At 31.0% G+C, this 24,948-nt stretch overlaps 1 protein-coding gene across 43 annotated transcripts in view; it reads left to right on the top strand.

Moving 5' to 3' along the window:
• Nucleotides 1-24,948, top strand: part of RIMS2 (regulating synaptic membrane exocytosis 2) — an 821,964-nt gene that overhangs the window by 551,835 nt on the left and 245,181 nt on the right. For 8 of the 43 annotated variants that reach the window (XM_043983649.1, XM_043983349.1, XM_043983323.1 and 5 more), the window contains one exon: nt 22,383-22,412. The exons of 27 other annotated variants lie outside the window; for them this stretch is intronic. In XM_043983649.1, the coding sequence (XP_043839584.1) occupies nt 22,383-22,412 (30 nt within the window). Of the gene's footprint in view, nt 1-269; nt 348-11,363; nt 11,426-22,379; nt 22,413-24,948 lie in introns of those variants that run through there. 8 more of the 43 variants (XM_043983377.1, XM_043983331.1, XM_043983421.1 and 5 more) reach the window with 3 other exon arrangements.

Here is a 24,948-nt window from a genome sequence, read left to right as displayed (position 1 = left end):
ATGAAGATAATTATTACATTTTCAAGTCTGTGATTTCATCATATATAATAGAGCAATAATATCATCTTGTATCCACTACACATCAGAATGTTGAAGTAATAAAGGAAAATTTCTAGTCTTGTATTTACCCTGAAGAAAGGAAAGAAAGGCTTCTTCTTCCCAGGGTTTTTAACTTCGTGTGTGTGTGTGTGTGTGTGTGTGTGTGTGTGTGTGTGTGTGTGTGTGTGTTCAAGTAACAACATGTATGTTTTCTCTCATTTTCATTAAAGTAAATGCAGAACTTAACGAAGAAAACAAGCATGTAGAAGAGCAGGGTGAAAAAAAGCAAGGGGAAGAGGTCAAGGCAGGTCCGTTTTTACGATTGTTTAAATGAGTGCTTTAGATCTGTTTCAACTCAATTTCACACGATTTTTCCTCCAAATTTGAAAACAGTAAAAAGTCAACAACAGGACAGATTAATTTTCAAGGTAAATCTGAAAAGTTTTATGTAACATGGTATATTTAATAACTAGTTCTATAATTAATTACCTATTTCATACCTGTCCAAGTGGAGATATTAGCTACTCTAAGTAAATTATCATACTTAATGAACCTGAATGACATAGCATTTTCTTATATTTTTATCTAAAATTGATATAAATTTTACATACTTCAATATATCAGTGTATCTACTTAATCAGTGTAGGTATTGCATTGACTTCCAGATTCCAAACAGTATCGATGTGCAATTCTTATCCATATCCTCCCATAAATCCTGCAAGTAAGATCTATCTACCTTGCTTATAGGTCATCTTTTAGGTCTTTGAATACTTAATGGGTATCATGGTAGTTTTCTTCCTTTGCATCTGCTATACTCCATTGTCACTGAATTATGGGTTCACCTTCATTTCTTATTGTTAATGATGATTAGTGACAAATCAAAAAGATGGAATATATTGATTCTCCCCTTTAGGAAAGATTTTCAGCACTTTAAGTATGTGGAGACTATCAAGTTCCCCAGAAGCTTTCTTTTTTAGTAGTTGACGACATTTGTTTGTAAGATATGAAAGACAACTAGTATTACTCTCTTACCTGAACTCAATATCAAAGGAGAAGCACCGCAGAGCATAGGAAAAGGTGATAAATTTGGAATCAAAGCCCTGTGTTTCAAATCCTGGCTCTGCCATTTAATATATCTGTGTGATATTAGGCAAATCATTAAACCTGTCAGCCTCAGTTTTCTTATCTGAAAATGAGAGAATTGAACTAAGTGGTATGTAAGGACCCATTCAACTCTAATTTTAAAATGTAATGATCTGGGACAGCTAGGTGGCACAGTGGATAAAGCACCAGCCCTGGATTCAGGAGTATGTTAGTTCAAATCTGGCCTCAGACACTTGATACATAAGCTGTGTGACTCTGGGCAAGTCACTTAACCCTCATTGCCCCACCAAAAAAACCCACAAACAAACAAACAAATAAAATGTAATGATCCTACTAATATTTGTGACCCACTATCATGGCTCCTGAGATACCTTGTTCTATGGTTTAAAACCTGTTTAGAGGATTTAATTTTTTTTGGTATTACTAAAATAATTAGAAAATAATTAATAAATTAGGAATTAATAGATTTTTGTCTTCATTCCCTGACAATCCACAATAGGATAATAGGCACCTAGGAAATGCATAGAATTCTGGACCCTTAAAATATCACTAAATGCATTAACATAATAATATACAAAATGGTTTGGAGTAAATTAATTTGATTTTTCTATTCTGTCATCTATAGCATAGTTTACCCAATGTTCTATCAAATCCATAAAATGAGACATTTGGGGGGGGGGGGGCTAGGTAGCGCAGTGGATCTTTATCCAAAGGCCCTGGATTCAGGAGTACCTGAGTTCAAATCCGGCCTCAGACACTTGACACTTACTAGCTGTGTGACCGTGAGCAAGTCACCTAACCCCCATTGCCCCATGCAAACAAAACTGAACAAAACAAAAGCATAAAATAGGACATTTAATAAAATTTAGAATGTTGTGTAACTAAAGAATATTAGATGCTTCTAAAATGTATTTTATTAACTGCCGTTTTGGAATTAAAACCCTTTTCAAATCAAATTCTGATTTGGTTTTAATTGCTAGTTTTCACATTTACTTTTCTGAATAAGGTAGATTTAATCATAAAAGCAATTTCATTAAGCCAATAATTCTAGGTAATTTCTTTTTTATGCATAGAGATGCATATTGGTCTATATAATATGCAATTTTCTCAACAATTATATGAGAACCATGATGTTTTCTACTTATAGTTTCATAAATTCTTTTATATAGTATACATAGTTTGATATTTCAGAATTCAATTTTTATTAATTATAATTGTTTTTAATGTTACAAAGATGAGGAAAATCAAGAGTCATCTGTTAATGAGGGAAAAGGAAAGTTTTGCTATTTTATGACTAATGTCTAGTGTGTTTATTATTTTTCTGTGCTATTTATCTCAAAGTGCTATCAGGATAACTGTTCTTATTGTCTTGTGGAATGTCAAAGCCATTAACTGAGTTCCACTAAATTATACAGTCATTGTCTTCCCATTTTCTTGTGTCTTTGTTTTGTGACTTCTCTTGTGTATTAATACCACAATTTATAAACAATGCACAGATTTTTTTTTGCATGAGGTCAGTAAAGTTATCTTTTGTATTCTTAGCTTAATGATGAAGCCATTAAGAGTAAAAAATTAATCTTCATTGTTTAATTTTAATTTCATTAAGATAATGAGGAAAAAGAGCAAAGTCCATCAGTGAATGAAAGAAAAGGCAAGTTTTATCACAATTATTACCTTGAAAATTAAACCTTTCTAATAATAATTATTAATATAAAAGAACTTCAGTCATTCAAAGTAAGTAAATAAAGGAACTTTATTTAGCTTTGCATTTTTTTCTTTACCACCTGTATAAGTAGCAAGTGTGTCTGATTTTGTGTGTGAAAGGTCAAACAGTGCATGGATTGGTTTTCATAGTGTGTGGAATCATCTTTTGTGGTGGTATTTTTAGTTTAAGGTAGCATCATTTATGGCCTTAAATATTAATCCCTTGTATGTTTTTAATGTTATGAAGATAATGAGGAAAAACAGTCAAGTCTACCAGCTAATGGGAAAAAAGGCAAGTTTTTTATTGTTATTAGTGGTTATATATGTGTATATACTCTGCATATTAATATTTATAATGCTTGTGACTGCATTTCTTTTTTAAGCAATAGTAAAGGTTTAATGTTCAAAAGTTATTGTATTTGTCCAAAATTCAAGTCATTTTCCTTATATAAATGTATGGACCATGCTTCTTTCTTGGTTTTGTCAATTTCTGAGCAGAGCATTCTTTAAAAAAAATACCATTTGAAATCGTCAAATTGTCAAATTTCAAATTAATGGAGCCCAAACCAGAAGATTAAAAAATTATTCAAACAAGCATTTTAAAAGATATTAAAAGTCAGGAAAAGTTGCTTTAGTGGTCATGACAGGAAATCATATTTTGGAGAAAATAGTTTCTAAATGATCATAATAATTTTCAAGGATTTAGAAAAATACTATATTGACATTCTTTTTCAATCCTCATAATAAAATGAGGAATTTTCAAACCATTTAAAATAACTATGTCTAATCTAAAATGCATTTGTTAATGAATTACAAATAAAATAGGAACACAAAATGAAATTAATTATAAGGTCCAGTAACAAATATTTTGGGTAATCCTTTGTTTTGTTTTACATTATTTCTGTTTCTTTAACAACTAAATTTGGGGAAAGCCTAGCTAAATTAATTTACTAATCAATATGAATGCTTAGGACAAACTTTTATAACTATAAACAGTCCAGCTCTATAGTACATTTTTTTCCTTTGGTGGAAGTGAGGCAAATCTGGACCTGATGATAGAAAAAACTTCTGCTTTGGTAATTCCATTCATAATGCAGACCAACAACTCATTTGTAATTTATTGTGTTAAAGAATTTCCTAGGAAACTACGAGTTTCAGTTAATATATACATGGTCAAATAAAGCCAGGATTTAAACCAGAACTTTCTTACTCCAAGCTGGTCATTCTTATCACTAAGCTATGATGCTCTTTATAATCTATATTCATATTAAATTTGATCAAGATTAGTACTCTTATGCAGGACTTTGACTTTGCATCATTGTTACCCAAATAAACTCTTTTCTCCACTTATTATCAATGGCCTCTTGACTTAAAATTCATTACCTTTTCTCATCCCTCATCATCCTTGATTTCTTTTACTTCTGTAAATATACTCCTCTTAGCTTGCATGGCATTGTGTTTCTCATGTTCCTCCTTCCTCTCTGATCAATGCTCATTCTACTTTGATTAATCATTCCCTCCATCTCTGTTGTATGAATACCTATTTACTTTCTATACTTTCTCTGTTGATTAGCTCATTTGTTTCTATGGCTTCAGCTATTATATCTATACATATTATTTCCTCAATTATATATTTCTCCTGTCTTCTGAATTCCACTTTTGCACTTTTACCTATCTGTTGCACCACTCTTAGATATCTTGTACATAACTCTTCTCCACTCGTCCAAAATGGAACTCACGTTTTAATCTTAAACTTGCTCTTTTAACCATCCATCTTTCTGTTGAAGGTATCACTGTTCTCTTATTACCTAGTTCCATAATCTTGGATTATGGTGTTACTTAATTTTCTTCTATGCTTAAACATTTTATAACTATTCAGTAGCTGTCTTCTCTAGTCTTCCTTGACAGTCTTGTTCACATCAATCAGTAAATATTTATTAAGTCCCCCACATGCTAAGCACTGTACTAGGTAATGAGGATACAAAGACAAAAATATAGCATTCCTCGCCCTCAAGAAATTTTACATTCTGTCAGGATAAACATGTACAGATAAATTGCCATAGCTGTTATTTTGTAGTCAGAAGTACTAGGTATGAATTCCAGCTCTGTTAATTTGTGCTTCTTTGACCTTGCATATCTAGTTGACAAGAAATGAAGAAATTCTCTGTTTGCTCTGTTACTTTTTTGGCGTAGTGGATAGAGTTTTGGATTGGGAGTCATAAATCCTGTCTCTAACATCTAACTATGAGAACATGGGCAATCACATAACTTCTCAGAAACATATATAGTTTTCCTATCTATAAAGTGAGGATTATAATATTTATAGTGCCTACCTTACATGGTTGTGAACCTCAAATGAGATAATACAAAGTATTGTACATACTTTAAAGTGCTATAAATACCTATGGTTGTTATTATTATATATAATAACAATAACCCAGTTACTCTGGGCATGTCATAGTCTTTTAGTGATCTAAGCCAAGGCTTCTTAAACTTTTTCCCCTAACAACCCCATTTTCACTCAAAAAAATTTTACATGGTCCCAGGTATATGGGTATATAAAATAGGTATAAAGATCAAATTTTTACTAACAAATTTTTTGTGATTCCCCACATTCAGTTATAGGACCATATATGGGGTTGTGACCTACAGTTTAAGTAGCTTTGCTCTTTACCAATGAAATCTCAGATCTAATTCCTAATGGTGATTTCATAGTTCATGAACTATACTACAAATCTGTTGGGAGCCAATTCCTCAATATTCTTGAGATATTCTAGGCATCAAATATTATAGAGTTTGGAAACAAAACACTACATAATTAAACACAGTTTTGCTTTAAACATTTAATGGTAATTTTCAATTAAAATGAAAAGTTTAATGAGCCATTCCTACCTGTCAAATAAAATATTTCACAAGCTTAAATTACCTGAAGTTAATGTGTCCCTTGTATAATGTGCAAATTATATAACTAGAGAATAATTTATTTTCACAATAGGGTTGCTTTTTCTGAATTAAGAAGGCTGCCAAAGAAACATCACTTATTATTGAAGTGGATATTGATTGTTAGAATTTAAGCATCACTAAAGAAAAACCATATCATTTTTCTGCTTTGTATTTGTGACTCCTCTGCCCTTTGACTAATTTCTCACTTCATATTATGCTTCTTTATGGTCTTTTATTTCACTTCTCTTCCCCTTAATTCTTCCTTACTTTCTTCCCTTTCCTGTCACCAAAATTTCCCAAGTTTACAGTGGTAGATCAAAATTTGAGGGAAAAATTACTATTCCTTTCCTCCCACCCTCGATGGCAAAGTGGAAAGTCAGAGGACTAGGGTTCAAAACCTACCTTGAATACAAACTATATGTGTGACATTAAGCAAGTAACTTCATGGGTCTTGTTTGGTTACTTTAGCTGTCAAGTGATGTAGTTAAATTACATGGCCTTGGAGGTCCCTTATAATTCTAAATCTATGAATCTGTGATTCATATTGACTCCTACTGGATGTAGCTATATTTTAGCCTGTATAGCATACAGTCATCAAATATTCTTCACCTTGTGGTGTTATCTCAGTTCTGCATCTAAATAACGTGTTACTGTAATCCAAATTTATAGCATCTCCTGTATTCATATTTCTTACTTGTAAAATGAGGTTAATGTTTAATCTGTCCCATAGTAATAAAAAAAGATAATATTTGTTAAAGTATTTTGAAAAGCATAAGTTATTATGAAGTACAAAGTATTATTGTTATAGTTTATCTGTTCCTAAGATAATAGTGATATGTTATCATTATGTGCTTGGAAAAAAAGCAGTTATTTTAAAGTTAAGAAAAAAATGTATTTGCCTATTTAAAAAGCAAATTTAACTCCATAAATATGAATCATGTAGTTAGGAATTATAATTGGGCTCTAATTATAGAAACTATTTTATAAATTTGTGTTGGTTAGATTAAATATCTATTCATAAATAGTCTTGAGTATCTTGTGTTTTTGTTCTCTCATGTCAACTTAAATTAGTTGGAGGGATAGTAGAGTAATTTGGGACTATATATGAAAAGCAGAAAATAAGTTGCAAAAAGGAAGTGAATCATAAAAGAAATAACCTTCCTGCGTTGAGAAATTCTTAATCTTAAAATATATATATGTGTGTGTGTGTGTGTGTGTTGATTAATCAATAATCACCAAGTATCTGCTATACTCAAGTATAAACTTCTCTGTTTGATATTTAAATCTCTTTTCCCATTTCTTCCACTACTTAGCTTCCCTTACTTCCTTCAAGACTCAATTTCAATACTTAATTTCTGCAAGAGGTCTTTCCTGATTCCCCCAACTTCTAAGGCCTTCTCCAGTCAGATTACTTTACTTCTACTCAGTAGATATAGTTTTATCTATCCAGTTATTTAGATGTCTCTTTCCAAATAGAATGTAAACTATTGAAGGCAGGATTGTTTTAACTTTTTTTATTTGTATCTCTAGTGCTTAGTTCATTGCCTGGCACATAGCAAGGGCTTAATAAGCACTACTTGGCTGACTGACTGGGTACTGGGTATTGTAAATAATGGGAATACGAAGACAAAAAAATGAAACACCTTCTCTTAATTAGCTTTCTTACATTCTGTTGAGAGATAAGATGTACACATGTCAATATATACAGAAAAATATCTACAAATAATTAAAGAATCAATGCAAGTTAGTTAAATAGTTAGGGAAGATGGGAACTAATAGTTGGTAGGGTCAAGATAGTCTTGATTTAGAAGAAAGTGCTTTAGCTGCCTCTTAAAAGAAGTAAAGGGATTATTTAAGGCATAGGTGAGGAGGAAGTTCATTATTCCTTACATGGGGAATGGCCAGTGAAAACACATAAAGACAGAAATGGAGTCCTTTGTGGGGAGTAGAGAAAGTTAGCCTGAGGTAAAGGGGAGTAATGTACAATGTGGCTAGGCAAATACCTTGGGGCCAGGTTCTGAATGGCTTCAAAAATCAAAAGAAAGGATTGATATTTTATCCTAGAAGCAATATGGAGCTTATTGAATAGAGGAGTGACATGGTCAATTCTGCACTTCAGGAAAATCACTTTGGCTAACTGTATAGAAGATATTCTGGAATAGAAAGAGATTGGAGGGAGGAAGGACAGTTAGACTGTCATTGGAATGGTGTAGGTGAGGGGTAATGAGATGGCCTAAAGTGGTAGTTGTATAGAGTAGAGAGAAATGGCAAGTTTTAAAATATATTTAAATATATATTTATATATTTAGTAGAAATGAAGAGTTTGAAACTGATTGGATATGAATGAATGACTGAATGAATAAATGATTACACATTTACCCTGTGTGCAATTCTATTATGAATGCTGAGGGTACAAATACAAAACTAAAGATAGGTTTCTGGGAATGGGAAGAATAAAGAATTAAGAATAATACCAAAGTTATGAACCTGAGAGACTGGAAGAATATTAGTGCCCTCGACAAAGTAGAGAAATTTTAGGGAGTAAGGAAAGTAACAAGGTTTTTTTTTTTAGATATATTGAGTTTGAGATGTGTGTTGAACATCCAGTTTGAAATGCCCAATTGGCAGTTCATAATATGAGACTGAAGTTCAAGAGAGGGGCTGATGCTGGATTATGGATCTATTAGTTATCTGAATAAAAATAATAATTCAATTCATGGGAGTTGATGAGTCCTTCAAGGGAGGGTATAGAGAGAAAAGAAAAAAAATGGTTCTGGAAAAAGCATTGGTGTATACCCAGTGTTAGGCATGATATGAATGGAAAGCCAGTGAAGAAGACTGAGAAAGAATTATCAGGCAAATAGGAAGAGTCAAGATGAACCTATTGTGTGCCAGGTGCCATTCTAAATTCTGGGGATACAAAGAAAGAAAAAAATAGTCAGCCCTCATAAGCTCATAGTCTAATGGGGAAGGCAACATACAAAACCTATGTACAAACAAGATATATATAAGATAAATTACAGATGATCACAGAGAGAAGACACAACCATAATGGGGGACCCAGAAAAGCTTCATGCAGAAGGTGAGATTTTTAGATGAGACTTGAAGGAAGTCAAGAAAGCCAAGAGGAAGAAAAGAGAAAGGAGATAATTCTATGTATGGGGGACAATCAGTGAAAATACATGGAATTTGGAGATGGAGTTTCATTTCTAAGGAACTATAATATTTAAGAAGAGAAGGTGGATGGTCAGAAGTGTTTTACAATAAAACAGTGAAATAAAGAATGGTTGGCAAAATACCACTAGATTCGTAATTGCAACTTTGGAGACAGTTAAATTATGAGGTCAGAAGCCAGATTGTAGAGTGTTGAGGAATAAATGAGAGGCATGTAAATGGAAGCAACATAGCCTTTTCCACTTTGATAAATAGCAGTGAATCTAGAAGAATAGCTTAAGAGGATAGTCTCATGAAGATTTTTGAAAGGATGACTGACATGTTTTGAGGCAGGCAGGCAGGAACCAATCTCTTAACATATTAAAAAATTCAATTATTAATTTTTTCTACTTTGAGAGTTGTATAATTCTTCATTCTTGTTGAGAAAAGTAATATTTTCATTTAAAACAATTAAGCATATCATAGACATCTTTGTATAAATTAATATTCTATAAATACTGACCTTAGAAAAAGCTTGGCGGCTCTTTACTAGAATCTTTTACATTATTTTGGACAAGTAGTAACAAAAAGTGCAAATAGTTTCAAACTTTGGTAAATATTTAGTATAGAGTTTTGTATTTTACTCACTAAGCCTTTTACTGTAAGTGACCTTTTATACAGTTTCATATTTATTAGGGATCAAACATTTTAGATCTTGTGGCCACAGAAAGATTACCAGTGTTCTTAAAGTTTGACAGCATGATACTTAAATCATCAGAAATAAAACTTAACATCCCAATCTTCCCAATTTTCCTAGCAACTTCCTTTAACAAGACTTCTTTATGTAAATGCGTGTTTCTGATCATTTGTTGATTTCATGTGAATTAGCAGCAATGTAAATAAACTGCTTATTTAAGTAAAATGTTAATAATGCTATTCCTCCAGAGCAGCCTACCTTACTCACAAATATAAGCAGCTTTGTCTCACCTTGGCTCCAGAAGAAACCTGTTCTTATTTATGCCGTGTATTTTTGTCCCTAGAATAGACATGGGAAAAGATTCAGAATAAATCTAGTGAGCTCCTAATTATTCATATGAGTGGCTAGGGAGCCATGGTAGAAATATCTGAAAGAGGTGATAACCACTTATTTTTGAATCTGGAATGTACTGTATTATTATTATTATTGGCAGTAGGACAGGGAAAGAGAAAACAGATTTATCATGGTATTTCTGTTTTATTGTCAAGAACTTAGTTTATATTCTCAAAATGCCTATTTAACTGGGACAGGAGAGTAGACAAGTCTGTGCAGTGTAGCAGAGAGATACTAGATGGGAATTAGAAATTTGCACTTGTAAAGGGGAAAAATGAAGTTCAATGCTATATTTTAGAATGTCCAGCAGCATAGCGAATATTTTTAACACTTTGTAATGCAAAATATACAAGGATTAGTTCAGCTTTTAATTAAGTGATTTGTTGTTGTTCATGGTCACTCTTTGTGACCCATTTAGGGTTTTCTTGGCAAAGGTACTGTAAGGGTTTGCCATTTCTTTCTCTAGCTTATTTGATAGATGAGGAAACTAAGGCAAATAGGGTTAATTGACTTGCCCTGGGTCACACAGCTAGTAGTGTCTGAATCTGGATTTGAAATCAGTAAGATGAGTCTTCCTTTCTCTAGGCCTGCCACTCTCTACTGCACCACTTCCCTGCCACAAATAATTTTCAGAAGTCTTGAGGTCTATTCTTAAAGGAGATCTTCTTTTAATAAGGCAATTATGGAAATGATTAAAATATATATTGGTACATTTTTCTCATTAATGAAGATACTAAGGACATTAAAACATTTAATACTGAACCATTTTATACCATGTGATCTTTTGAAACATGGGCATTTCCATTTCTGTATCTTTATTTCCTTGCCTTATTTTTGAAAAAAAAAACTTTTAATTTTACTTTTGTTTTTCTTTATTAAACTTTGTAACTAAATATTTAATTTTACAGCAATATTATTTTTCTAAAAATTGGAGTAGTAAAATGTCATTGATGGATTAGTTTTTGTAAAAGTAATTTAATTATTTTCATCTATATTATAGATTTTGAAATAGATTTTAAAATCTATAAGTTTTAAATCACTGGATTTCAAAAGTCAGTATAAATCATTTTATAACAATAATAATAGTATGTTTCTTTTAAAAAGTATACTATAAAGGGTGTTTGAAGGAGTATGTGAAAATTTATAAAGGTTTATGGTGTCCTTACATTATGAAATATCAAATTGCTTTGTCCCAAGAATACTATTTATAGATATTAAGTGCCCTGAAATGCTTTTAGGTATCTTCTTATGCATGTTAATTAATGTTTCTGACAAGTTCTGATTTCTCTTGGTTTATGCTAGAAGTTACATGGGAAGACCAGCAGAAAAAGGTGAATGGTACAATAACTGATGACAAACCATTGCCGAAAAAGAAACACCAAACTGAGCCAGGTTTGTCAGGGTTTGGAAAACCACATAAAAGCATGAGACTATAAAAACATTGCATTTCATGCTTTTGTAATGAGTGTGTGCTTGTTTTATCTTATTTTTCTCACGGTGTGAAAATTTTTAGTATGTAGAGCCCATTTAGAGTAGTTATATACACACTTTATTTCTATCCTTGATTAGAAAAATTAGTTACACATGTTGCGGGGAAAAATTGTTGATTCAATGTTAATGTTAACACACTTAACCATATATGTGGGTATTACTTTACTACTCTGGTTTTTGGTTTGTGTACATGACTTTCAAACACTAGGTGTATAACTTATATAGTCAAATAATTGCTGCCTGGAACTTATAAATTAGAAATCTTAACTAAAAATAATATTCATTTCTATATAGGCAAAATTCAATGTATTTCAATGATGAAATATATTGTTTATTTTAGGTCAGAAGTATTAGCACATATGTAAATGCATAATATTTTATGTTGTGATCAAAATATTGCTTAGATTTTTATCCATATTGCAGAAGAAAGTTAGTATCTTTAATAAAGCATCTCATTTAGTTCTATTAATAAGCACTGAAATATCCTAATTAAAACTTGATCTTCCTTTTAGCTTTCAATGGGAGATGCATGAGCTAATATTAGAATGGTCAAAAAATAGACCTCAGAATAGAGTGATATATAGAAAACAGTATTGTGTATTGTTCATTTTTAAAAGTTCATTGAGATTTTCAGAATATGGATTAGGTTGATAAGTATTTTATATAAAAATCCCTAAAATGAGTCCAGAAGCATTATTCCTATTAACTTACATATTTTTATAGAATGCTATTTAATTGTAGGATCTAGTTAATCTAATAACTTACCTTAAATGGCATGCTTAATATGAATTATATCAAATCTATCAACTCTTTTTTTTCCAGGAAAAAATGTTTCAGAATGTATACTGAATCAATCTAAGTCATGGGACTATATACAAACCTCATTTTAAGAATCGTCCAGATATATATGATAAATAAAATTGATTGGCTCAGTAAAGTTTATAAAATGTATTTTAAGCATATTCCAAAAGTAACCATCACATATAATAAAATTTCTACACATACAGATATATGTACACATGTATATGCAAACATGTATATCTACATATCTATACATATCTGTATGGAAATGTCATTCTGAAACATGTGACATTTGCCTTTGGAATTTGCTTAAAATACATTTCATAAACTTTAATGAGTCAATTTCAGTTATCACATATATGAGATTTGTATATAGCTTTGTACGTCACACTGTTTTAATACACATTTGATACTACATCCACACGTATGTCTATATGCAAACATATAGACATAAGTATATATACACACATGCATACAGAGTCATTGTGCAATATATGATGCTAAAGCTTCTTCCCTGAGTTCATGTTGTGATGTAGGCTTTCTTTTTAAAGTTAATTAATCTCAAATTGCTTAGTTGTCACTGTAGGTGTTTATTCATACATATATTTCTCATTATTTATGGAAATGTGTTCTCAAATGTTTTGAATATATGAACATCTGTATATCAAAACCATGCACCAAATACGTTAATTTGTTTTTTTTAATTCATAAATGCAAATTCATAAAATTTTCCTGAGAAAAATACTTTATTTTCTATTTTGTTAATTAAATTTCATTTAATGTAAAGTCTATAATGGAAATTACATTAATTTTTATATTATATAAAATATTAATTATTTTCATAGTATTGGGAATATCCATGAATGATTATATATGGGAGGAAAACTGTTCCTGGTAATGAACATGTTCCTAATCCCTAAAATTTAAGCTTAAAAATCTTGAGTAAGTATGGAATGCCATAACTAGGAAACTTTTATTACATAGTTGTTTTTATTTTTGAAAGAAAGCTAGAACACAAAGTTACATTTATTAGAGCATTTAAACTTTTCAGCGAAGACAAAGGAAGTATTTAAACTGACAAAGACAAAGCAAGATTAATATGAGATTAATATATGTAGTAGATAAAGGATTAGTCAGGTTTCATTAGTATGCTCTTGAGCATAGCTTTTCTGGGTTGCTTACTAATAAATAAGACAGTTTATATTTTTTCAAGTAAAATTTGCCAAATTCTAAAGATATGGATTAGAAAAAAAGTAAATCTTTGGATGGAATACTTTAAATGGAATTTAGCTATACTCATTTCATTTATTTTATCAGGAAATCTTCTGAGCATATTAGTATTAGGTGACACTTGAGAGTTTCTAACTTTCAACAGACATAAGTTTTTTTTGAAGTCAGACTTTTGTTTATTTTATATGTGAGTTCAACACGAAACTAAAATTAATAGTGCATTAATTTTAGGCACTGTGGTGGACTTCATGATTTTTAACAGGTCACTTATTGCATGGGTATCCCAAGCAATTCTCCAATATGATAAATTGCATAGCAATTGCTGACCTCACCCAAAATTCCTATGCCAATGAAATTATAGGTCTGGACCAAAACAAAACAACAACAACAAAAATCATTCTATACGTATTTGTCTATATTAAAAATCTTCAACATAATCTGTGAACATGAACCTAATCAAAGATTCTTTACATGAAGTCTGCAGTAACAATATTGTGGCATCATCAAATGTTTTTAAGTATTTACAATGTACTTATAATTGCTAATTAAAAACAAACCTGCACTTGGCAATTTCATGTTATCATTTTGGCATATAGATATGGTTTTGTGAATTGTATAGAAGGTACATTGAAATAAAATTCAGTACTAAATATTCAATAATATTTTGCTTTTCAAGTTGAACAGGAAAAAATTGGTTTGAATCAAAATATGCAAGCATTGTATGTGTTCATTCTCTATAGGTCCCTCTAATCAAGTAGCTGCATTTATATATAGGATCAAAAGACTGAGCTCCAAGAGTCCTAAATTCTTTTTTTTAAGAGAAGACGAATCTTGAGTCTCCAAAGGTGAAATTACTCAAATTTTCACAGCATTTAAAATTTTTTAAATCACTTTCTTTTAAAAATGTTATTGATGTATATTGTTTTTATATCACCTTAATTTTCACATAAAACCCTTTTCTTTCTTCTTGTAAAGAGCCCTCCATTTTTTTTTTTTTTTAGTGAGGCAATTGGGGTTAAGTGACTTGCCCAGGGTCACACAGCTAGTTAAGTGTCTGAGGCCGGATTTGAACTCAGGAACTCCTGACTCCAGGGCCGGTGCTCTATCCACGGCACCACCTAGCTGCCCCGAGCCCTCCATTTTTAACAAAGATAGAAAAGGGAACAAATACCACAAAATTGTCCAAGTATTAATGAAACTTGATATTATATATTATGTTCCATACCCATAATCCTCTACCTCTAGAAAGAAGAGAGGGGCATTTTTCCTCTTCTTCAGGCTAAGATTTATAATTATAATTACATTTTTTCTTCTGTAAAATGGATATATACTAATACTGACCTCATAGGGCTATATTTTTAGGACGAAGTGAGATATTATGAATAAAGTGCTTTGCAAACCTGACATACATATTAGTTATTACTTTTGTTATTTACTAGTTATTATTTCTATTTAGGTGCTAATCTCAGTTACATCTTTGCTGCTGGATTTTATATGCTTTAATTTTTGTATTCTATAAATGTTGAAGAAGCCTTTTTTCATTAGATTGAGATTTTAGGAGTAAATAGAGTTGAAAGAGATGTACCCAAATAATTAAAAGCAAAAGAGAGTGCTGTAAGTATAGAGAGGTCCTGGCAAAAAAAAATATTATGATAAATTTCAGGAAATAAAGATCATTTTCATTTTTAAGGGGTCAAGAAAGTCTTTGTGAAAGAGGTGGTCCCTGAGTTCTGACTCAAATGAAGTGAATATGGCAGTCATGCATGATAAAACTCTGAGATAAAGACAGAAAAGGAAGATGGTATCCAGAATGTTGATGTTTGTTGATAATAGAATCAAAATTGTGCTTTATTTGGAAGACAAAGAAATTGAAGTTATTTGATGAAAGGTTTAATGTGATCAGAGTACTGCATTAGGATGATTACTTGGGACTGATGTGATACATGATTTGGAGAACACTTAGATGGAGAGAAGAACAGTTAGAATATTTCAGTAATATAGACAAAAATAGGGGCCAGCTAGGTAGCACAGTGGATAAAGCGCTGATCCTGGATTCAGGAGGACCTGAGTTCAAATCCAGCCTTAGACACTTGATACTTACTAGCTGTATGACCCTGGGCAAGTCACTTCACTCTCATTGCCCCACAAAAAACAAACAAAAAAATATATAGACAAAAATAAATGATTAAGATAGTAGAACTTCTAAACTTAACTAGATTTTTATCCTTTATATTGATTTTAATCCTCAAATTTTTGTGAGTGGTATTTGGAGTCAATTTCTTATGTTTTCTAAGATTATAATTTGGTTTAGACATAGTCCAAGTCCAAAAGACATAAAAAGGAAATTTTCTTTGGTAGCTCAAAGAGAACTAGGAATGAACATGGAAGGTCTGCTGAATAGTGTTTATTTCAGAGACCTGAACCCAGGTAAGAATGTTTGTATCTAAGATATCTTTATAAAAGATTCCTACTTGACTATCAGCATTGCTTTTTTGTGTTTCATGATTTTATTTACTTCTACTGTTATTAGCAAACACCTGAAATTTATGAAAAACTGTGGGGAATGAGAATATATTTATCTCATTTTACATATAAAATTTAATACGGTAACAAAAATGAATTCTGGAAAGAACTGATTAGAATCTTGTACCTTGGAACTGAAAAAAAACTACCTATGACATGTGGAACAAATAAGGGTTCTATAAAATTATACATACTTAATATATAGGTGCTTTTGTTTACATTGTCCATAAGTTTTAATTTTCCACTTTATGTATTTTTTTTTATCAGTAGTGACACCAAAAAGTGACAGTGTAGTATAATGAGTAGTGAGCTAACATTGAAGTCAGGACAATATAGCTTTCAAATCTGACCTCTCATATATACTTTCTGTATGACCCTGGGCAAGTCATTTAACCTCTGGAGTGCTCAAGGAAATTCTCTAGGAAAATTCATTTCAGAAAAAGTATCCCCCTAAGTTGATATAGGAGATTTCCTCACCAGAGTTTCTAATATCAATGAAATCAGTTCAAAATTATATCCATGCAATTATTTCTTATTGTCTAGATGAGTGTTAATCAAAAACTGGTAACTCTCAATTTCTAATATAGACTGACTTTGTTACTGTCAGAATAGTCATTATGTATGACTAAAAATGATGTCACAATCCTTTTATCTTTGCTGATTCTTCTCTTGAAATACGGACAATAATTGCTCACTTCATAAGGTGATTTTGTGATTTATAGTTATCTTAACATTTTAAAATGTAAATATTAATGAATTAGTATTAAGAGACTTACGGGAAAGAACACTGAACTTGAAATCTCAAGCTCTGGTTTCAAATTGTGCCTCAGATACTTACTAGCTTTGAGATCTTGAAAAGGTCATTTAACATCTTAGAACATGTTTTTTCATTTGTAAATATGGATGATAATACATATGTTACCTCATTCTTTCATGGGGTTATTGTGAGCAAATACTTTGTAATTCCTAAGAAATTATGTAAATGTGGCTTATTATCATCACCAGTATATTATATGATATAAGCATTTTTCTAGTTTCAATATCCTCACTTTTCCAGTACTTAGATAATAATTATAAATTAAACACAACTTATACTACTGCTTCCAAATATAAATTTTATAAGAATGAAGCTTTTCATTTTTAAACTAAGGATATTTACCTTTGGGAATAATTCTTAATCTGGCAGGAGAAATGACTAAGAAAATGAGTGTGAATTTTATTTTATTGCATTGCCTCTATAAATGTCTATAACTTTAGAAATATAAATTATTAGACATTTTAGGACTCAATTTACTTTTGAGAAAGTCTGATACTAAATTTATTACATTTGGAAATCCAGTATAAAATTCTGTTGTAGATTTTTCTAATTTGTCCAACATTGAAAAAGAAGTAAGGTATTTTAAGAGAGCGTTAATGTTTTATTGTATTTTTTAAAAGTCCTATCCTACCCTGTTCTCATTATTGTAGAACAAAGTAACTTAATTTATAATTTAAACAGAAAATATTGGAGGCAACTAAGTAAATGTCTTAAACAGGGTAAATCACTCTATTGAATTATAAATTCTATATCATGACAAATATTGCCTTGCCTAGAAGGAAAACAAACTATGCCTGCATGTTTCTATAGATAAATTAATAGAAATTTCACATTTAAAGTGTTATTTATTCATAAGATGTTCTCATCAGAAAACAATTATAGCCTTGTCATTCATAAGGCAGCTTCCAAAATATTATCCAAGATATATAATCATTGATATTCAAGTTTCTTCAGAGAAAATTAGTTTTTTAAAACTTAGTAATACTTAACTTTAAAAAAAATGAACATAAATGACTGGATTCTAAACTCCATTCATTGCATGTTTTCCCCATATTTCGTATATATTTAAATTGCTTGATTTATCAGAATTAAAAGATAGAGTAATAAAAAAATTGATAGGATATATGCATGAAAACAATATCTGATAAATATGAGTAATTATTTTTTAAAACAGAATTTCTGCCTTGAAGACTTCAACAGAATATGATAATAAAATACAATCAAGTTTTATATCATGAATAAATCTCAGGTTCTATCCATTGTCAATATAATTCTTTACAATAATTATAAGTATTAGCTTTGAATGAGATATACGGGAATTTTGAAGAAATATATGGCAGTGGGAAAAAAAGGAATGAATTTCATGCCCCAAATAGGTAAATATTTCATTACTTTCTAGGGTTTTCTGTATTTTATGATATTCTTTATGCTACTAAGGGTGCCTGTTTTACTATTCTTTTGGAATGTCCTTTCTTGAACAAAATACTCAGGCTTTGGTGTTCTAGAATGCACCGTTTTGGTTATTCTTAGAAGCTATTGTTAAATATATGTTATCCACATTTCATGATACAAAGGAATACTCCAAGAATTGAGACATATATTAAATTATACAAATTAAATCAGACAACAGAATGTGAATGGGTGCTTGTTAAAAATGATGACAACTGAGGACATGTGATATATTGTTTAAAATAGGCATTGCTTTGCTTCAATGGAAATTTCATAAATGTATGAATATGTGGGTCATGGACATCTGATTTTTAAAAAATAATTCTAGTTATCATCTATGTGTCATATATATGAATGCATGTGCATATGTACTTGAATTGAGATATAAATAATAATGTAACTTGTCATCTTGAGGGGAGGGAATTGTTTTTTGGTTTTGCACACAATATTATGTGTTAATTAATAATGTACTGGTCCTGAGAATTATTTTTCTTTTTCACTGAATATATTTAGCAAAGCCAAATGATTTCTCCAGTATTTTCTATAATAATTTAACAAATTTTTATTTAGAATATTTTATTAAAGAAACACATAATATCTGAGTCTGAGCAAGAATGTACAATTTTAGTTCACATCCATATTATATACATTTCATTTATTTAGTTAATACTTTTATTGTCAGTTGCCTCATTAGGGTTGAATTTCTTATATCTTTTTGTTGTTGTAAGGACACATGTTCAGGTTATTGTTTTCTTAATCTCAAATTAATTTAAAATGAGGGCTCACTCTGCATTAGTGGTTTAAATTATGTCATTATAAAATTCTCCTTCCCCTATGAACTTGATGTATTTAAGGAAAGCATAGTGTCCCTAACTTATTACATGGATGGTAGAGAAAAATCATATATTTATTAGGTTTAAACTACCAAGGTATTTAGTCAGTATTTCATGTAGGCACATTTTATTTAAAAATATGTTTATTTGATGTAGCTTTGAAATATAATGTGATGATAATATTGTCTTTAGCATTTGCTCAAACACTGACTGGACTGCTAATAAGTGGACAGATTATTTGTTTTTGACTGTTTTTAATTTGAAAAAATGTTTCTGTTCAGTATGATTTTTAAAATAATCTAGTTTTGTTTACTTCATTCAAATTAATGAATCAAGAGACTAGGTAAATTTTCTTTATACATTTCTTCTAAGGACTTAGGTGAAAAAGAATGGTATAATCACAATGGCAATAGATTTGGGACCATTTTTATGGATAGCTAAGCTTCACTGATCTTTTACAAGCGTGATAACCAATAAGAAAGATTTGAGAGATATGTTAGCATCTTCCTTCAGTTTCTTTTCTCCTATTCCTCTTCATAGCATTGAAATGGAGATTATTTGATAATGACCAGCCAGCAAAGAGATAGAATATTGAATATGAGGGTCATTTTAGGTTACTAGCTCCTGCAAAACATTAATTTTTACAATAATTTTTGCAAATAAGTGTATACACCTTCTTACCAGTTTTCTAAATACATGAATCCTGATTAGAAAGGACTTTTGGACATGAGGATCTCATGATAATTCAAGAAATTTTTTGTTTTGTTGTTTTATTCCTTTCAGTTGGAAATAAAGCTGGAATACTATTTAATGTAAATAAAGGCAAGAAAGCTATAAGAAAAATTTATTGGCACTATTAGGTATGAAATTGCTACTTACTGAGCATTTTGATTTTCATTAGTCTATTTAACAACTTTGGGGGTAACATGAAAAAGATGTTGGATTTGAAAGCCTACTCTTTAGTTATCATTGCTTGTAGTTTGGCACTGTGATCTTTGTCAGAGGTTTTCATTGTTCTCAATGGGTTTTAAAGATTTTGCTTTGCCTAAAGTGTCAAAGAATAGTGTATCTAAAGAATATGCTTATATAATAGAAGTAACATTATCCTATTTTATCATAAGAATAAACACAAGGTGTTAGTAATCTAAATGTTTATTATTTGAATGTATCTCATTTTGAAATTTTAAAATTAAACCAATGAAATCATTAAAATATAATATATAAGAGACCTTTTTTTTTTGTTTTGACTTTTGTGTTTCAAATATTTTTCTTGAGTCAAGTAGAATGTAGTGGAGAGAGCAGTGACTGGGTAATCAGGAGACCTGAGCTCTGTTTCTGGCTCTGCCACTGACTAATTTTATGTCCTTGGGTAAGTCATTTAATCTTTATGTACCTTGGCTATTTAACTATAACCACCTAATGAATGGGGTGTGAAAATATATGAATGCTTTTAGTTTGCTTTTATTTGTAGGTGAAAATAATTTGTATCAGTGGTAGTATAAAATTACACAAGTAATTCAGAAGTCTTAGTGGAACAACCATCTTGTTTAATCTAACATTTTCTAAATTTATCATATATAGTGGTTTCTTTCCTTGAGTTACAATTTATTTAAATACACATATACATGTATATTGTTTAATAGAAACAATTCATCTTATCACTTGTGAAAAACTTTCTTCACTTCATCAGCATGATACATAATTTTTTCATACTGCATATTTAAAATAAAATACTTTATGAATTCAAATTTATTACAGTTGTATTAACACTGTGATTTTTTATTCTTTGGGGGGATGGGTAAGAGAAAGTAATGTACTTTGACTCTTATCATACAGCTTCTGTACATATTTCTAGAAGGATATGCACTCTTCTTGGGGTCCCACTCTATTAGTCTCTGTGCATATAGGTGAAGAGTTAGCAGGGTACTGGATTTGAATGAAGTTTGCATCTTCTAGTTATCAGTATATGTTAATACATATTTGATTTTCTATAATTAACAAGAAGATTAATCTTTTATACATTTGTATTTTAATACTTTGTCATTTTCTTCAAACGGAATTTTTACACTTCTCACTATTCAATGACTAGGGATAGTTCGGTCATTGGAATTATTTGCTGTTCTCAGTTGCTATGGTTTGAGAATATTGAAATCTAAATATGCAAATACCTATGAAAATGATTTAGGAAGCAGAACTGAATTGTATATTGTTTGATGAAATGACATAGCACCTACCTGCCCCATTGATACAGCAATTATCATGTGATTATTTTAGTTTTGATTTTTTTTCTTTTGTGCCAAATCTTCTAGTGCCAATTTTTTAGGTCTGGTGAAAGATAAGTTTCTCTAGATGCTCAGTATGGTAGGATTTTTCATGCTTTCATACTATTTTAGTTATATTTCTTGATGCCTTCTTAACTTTCAAAAAAATAAAAGAATATTCTCCAGAAAGTGTGCCTTATCTACATGTTTATGATTTATTGTAAATTGTGTGATAGAAATATTACTTTCTGCATATTTTGTTAAAAAATAAAGATCTGATTTTTAATTTGAAGGTTATCCATAAATTTAAATGTGATTTAAATTAAATATATTTGATGATGAGTTGGGATATTTTCATTGCTATATAGTATTGTCATGATAAGAAATGTCTCTTTTGAACTGATTGATCCATTCACCTGAATTTTCATTTGCGTGCAAATTAATTCAATGTAACTAAAATGATAAGGCCTTTGTTAGGCTGTTAGTGATATTCACAGTGGTAATATAAATTCTTTGCTTTCAGTGGTCATCAATAAATAAATAAATGACTCATAAATACAATAGTATATCCCATTTGAAACAGCAACATCTTGAACAAACTAGTACTTTGCTGTTGACAGTCTTTTGTACTAATGGTGTCTCTCCTCAGCCTCAAAGTCAGGATTGGTTATTCAGAACTGTAAAATATGGATACGCCATTTCCTACACTAACTCTATCTTTCTAATTCTTCTAATGTTCAATAGCTTAACCAATTCTATATCAGTTCTTTCCTATTCCTCTTTGTGTCTACTTGATTATCTCTTCCTCACAACTGTGCACAGGCTTCTCTGGCAAAACGATTTTTGGCCCTTTCCCTCAGTGTCAATTTTTACCTTCTGAGTACATCCACTCACGCCCATCTCCTTTGTCTATGTCTGTCCTTTACACGATGTGATCACAGAAGAAGTGGACTCAGCAAGGCGAAGAAACTCAGGTCTGTCTCTTCTACTGCTTTATTCTTACTTTTTTTCATTTTTCTTTTCCTTAAGATTTTATCATAATTCATTCCACAGTTTTCTGTTTGTTTACAGTACAATCAAATGAATTTGGATTTTAATTTTAGATGTTCACTAAAAAATTTTACCTAACCTCAAATTAAATCAGTCATATTTATGTTATTAAAAGTAGATTCAATTATATCAGTCAACAACCTTTTAAGTGTCTGAGGGCACTGAATAAAAAATATAAAGTAAAATAGCCTCTGCCCTTAAAGAACTTATGGTCTACTGAGAATATACTATAGATGGATATATAGGTATCTGCAAAATAGGTACAAACTAGATAATTTGGGGAGGAAAGAGTAAAATATAGTGGCTGCCTTTAATTAACAAGTAATCATTATAATCTTCTTCTGCTCATTGAACTTACAACTAGCAATTTACTATATAAAATTCTTGCTTCATTCCCCAAAGGATTTATTGAGAACCTATTATATACTAAACAGTGTCATTGACTGTGATGAAAGAAAAAACAAACCCTAAAACAAAGCCTCTTATTCTCAGAGAATTTAAACTCACTGGGGAGAGAAGATATGCACAAATGAAACACAAAACAGTATTATACATTAAATGATCATGTATTAAATTGAATGCAAATACCAAGTCCAATGTGAGAATTAGAGAGGAATGTATTCCATGTCAGCTAGAATATAGTCAGGTAAGGATTGATAGGCAAGATATTACTTGAACTAGGCTTTCAAGGACTGGTATGCTTTGAACAAGGGAAGTAGGCATTTCATATGAAGAAAAAAACACACAAGAACAAATATGAAAAAAGAAATGAACAAGTGAATTTGGGAACAGTAAAGATATGGAGATCTCTGGTACAGTGTTCATAATGGCAAATTATAGAAAATAGCCTTATATAGTTACAGTGAATCTGGATTATGGTTGACTGAAATTCAGAAAGATTTTGAACTTGATCCTGTAATAATGGGAGGCCATTGAAGATTTCGTTAGAAATGAGTGACATGGGGCAGCTAGGTGGTGCAGGGAATAGAGTACCAGCCTTGGAATCAGGAGGACTTGAGTTCAAATCCAGCCTCAAACACTTGACACTTACTACCTGTGTGACCCTGGGCAAGTCAACCCAAATTGCATGTGAATATGACTGCAACATATAAAAAATAGGAAAAGAAGTTGGCTGGAAGCAGAGGGATCCATTAGGAAGCCTAAAACTGGAGTATTTTAACAATTCTACTTAGCAGTGATAAATACTGGGGGAAAGTCAAGGAGAACAAAGGGAGGAACAAACACAGAGGATTAGGAAAATAGGGAAGGATATTAGAAAAGCTTATTTTTGCTACAATAAACTAGAAATACGAGAAGGAAGGCTACAATGGAAGAAAAGAGGGAGGGTATTAGGTAAAATTGTGAAGTAGTTGGAATTTGTCTCTCTACCTAAAACTTCACTTTCCTTCAGTCTTTCTAGTAATGAATGGAGGTATAATACTCATTTTGGGAAATAGCATGCTAATCTAAGTAGGCCAGAAACAGAATTCATAAAGAGGAATAATGAGTAAGGTTTGAACATTTTATTGGAACCAGATTGTCAAGGGCTTTAAATATGAAGGCAAGAAGTAACGAATCACTTAAGCAATAGGAAACCACTGAAGATTTTTGAGCGTTGAGCAGGACATGGTGAAACTCATGCCTAATGTTAGTTATTTTGATAAGTGTATAACATACTGATATAGAAAGTAGAAGGACTGGGATTAGAGAAACTGATTAGGATCCTATCAAAATAATATATCCAAGTGGTTACCGCTGGGTATTGGCCATTTGAGTAAAGAGAAGGGGACAGATACCAAAAATTTGGGGCATATGGAATTAAGAGAACATGACATCCAATTTAGATAAAAGGGATGAAAGAGAGAAGAGCCAATTTTAACTCTGAGATTATAAATCTACATGACTAAGGAGATATTAGTATTGTCAAAAGAAACTGGGAAGTTTGAAGAAGTTAATTTAGTGGGAAGCTCTAAATGTTATGGTTCCATAAATACTCACTTGACTCTAATTTTTGTCGTCTTTGACTTAATGAAGTGGACAAATTATTTTTAAAGGCTATTTGTCAAGTTATTTGGACTCATATTATATCTGGTTATACAGTAAGGATTCAAAGTAATGAACATAGACCTTTAAAGTTGGGAAACTGAAGTGTTATTCCTTAAGGAACTATAAGATTTCCAATTATTAGGAGGAACTTGCCTATTCTCCCTCACTACTTTTCAATAACATTCTTATCTGGGTCACTGAACCAGGAAAAACAGACATCTAGGATATTATGTCCTTTCTAAAATCCCCCTGGCTGTATCACCCTCCAGGCAACCTGTAAACCAGTGGTTCTCAAAGGATGGTCTAGGGACCAACAAGGTATCCCTATCACTCTTCCAGGGGGTCTGTCTGTGAGGTCAAAAGTATTTTAATAATAATATGAAGGCATTTTAATTCTTAATACAGTAAATATTG

This window comes from Dromiciops gliroides, chromosome 1, assembly GCF_019393635.1.
Source record: "Dromiciops gliroides isolate mDroGli1 chromosome 1, mDroGli1.pri, whole genome shotgun sequence".
Classification (NCBI taxonomy): domain Eukaryota; kingdom Metazoa; phylum Chordata; class Mammalia; order Microbiotheria; family Microbiotheriidae; genus Dromiciops; species Dromiciops gliroides.
This window is presented reverse-complemented; position numbering and strand designations above follow the sequence as displayed.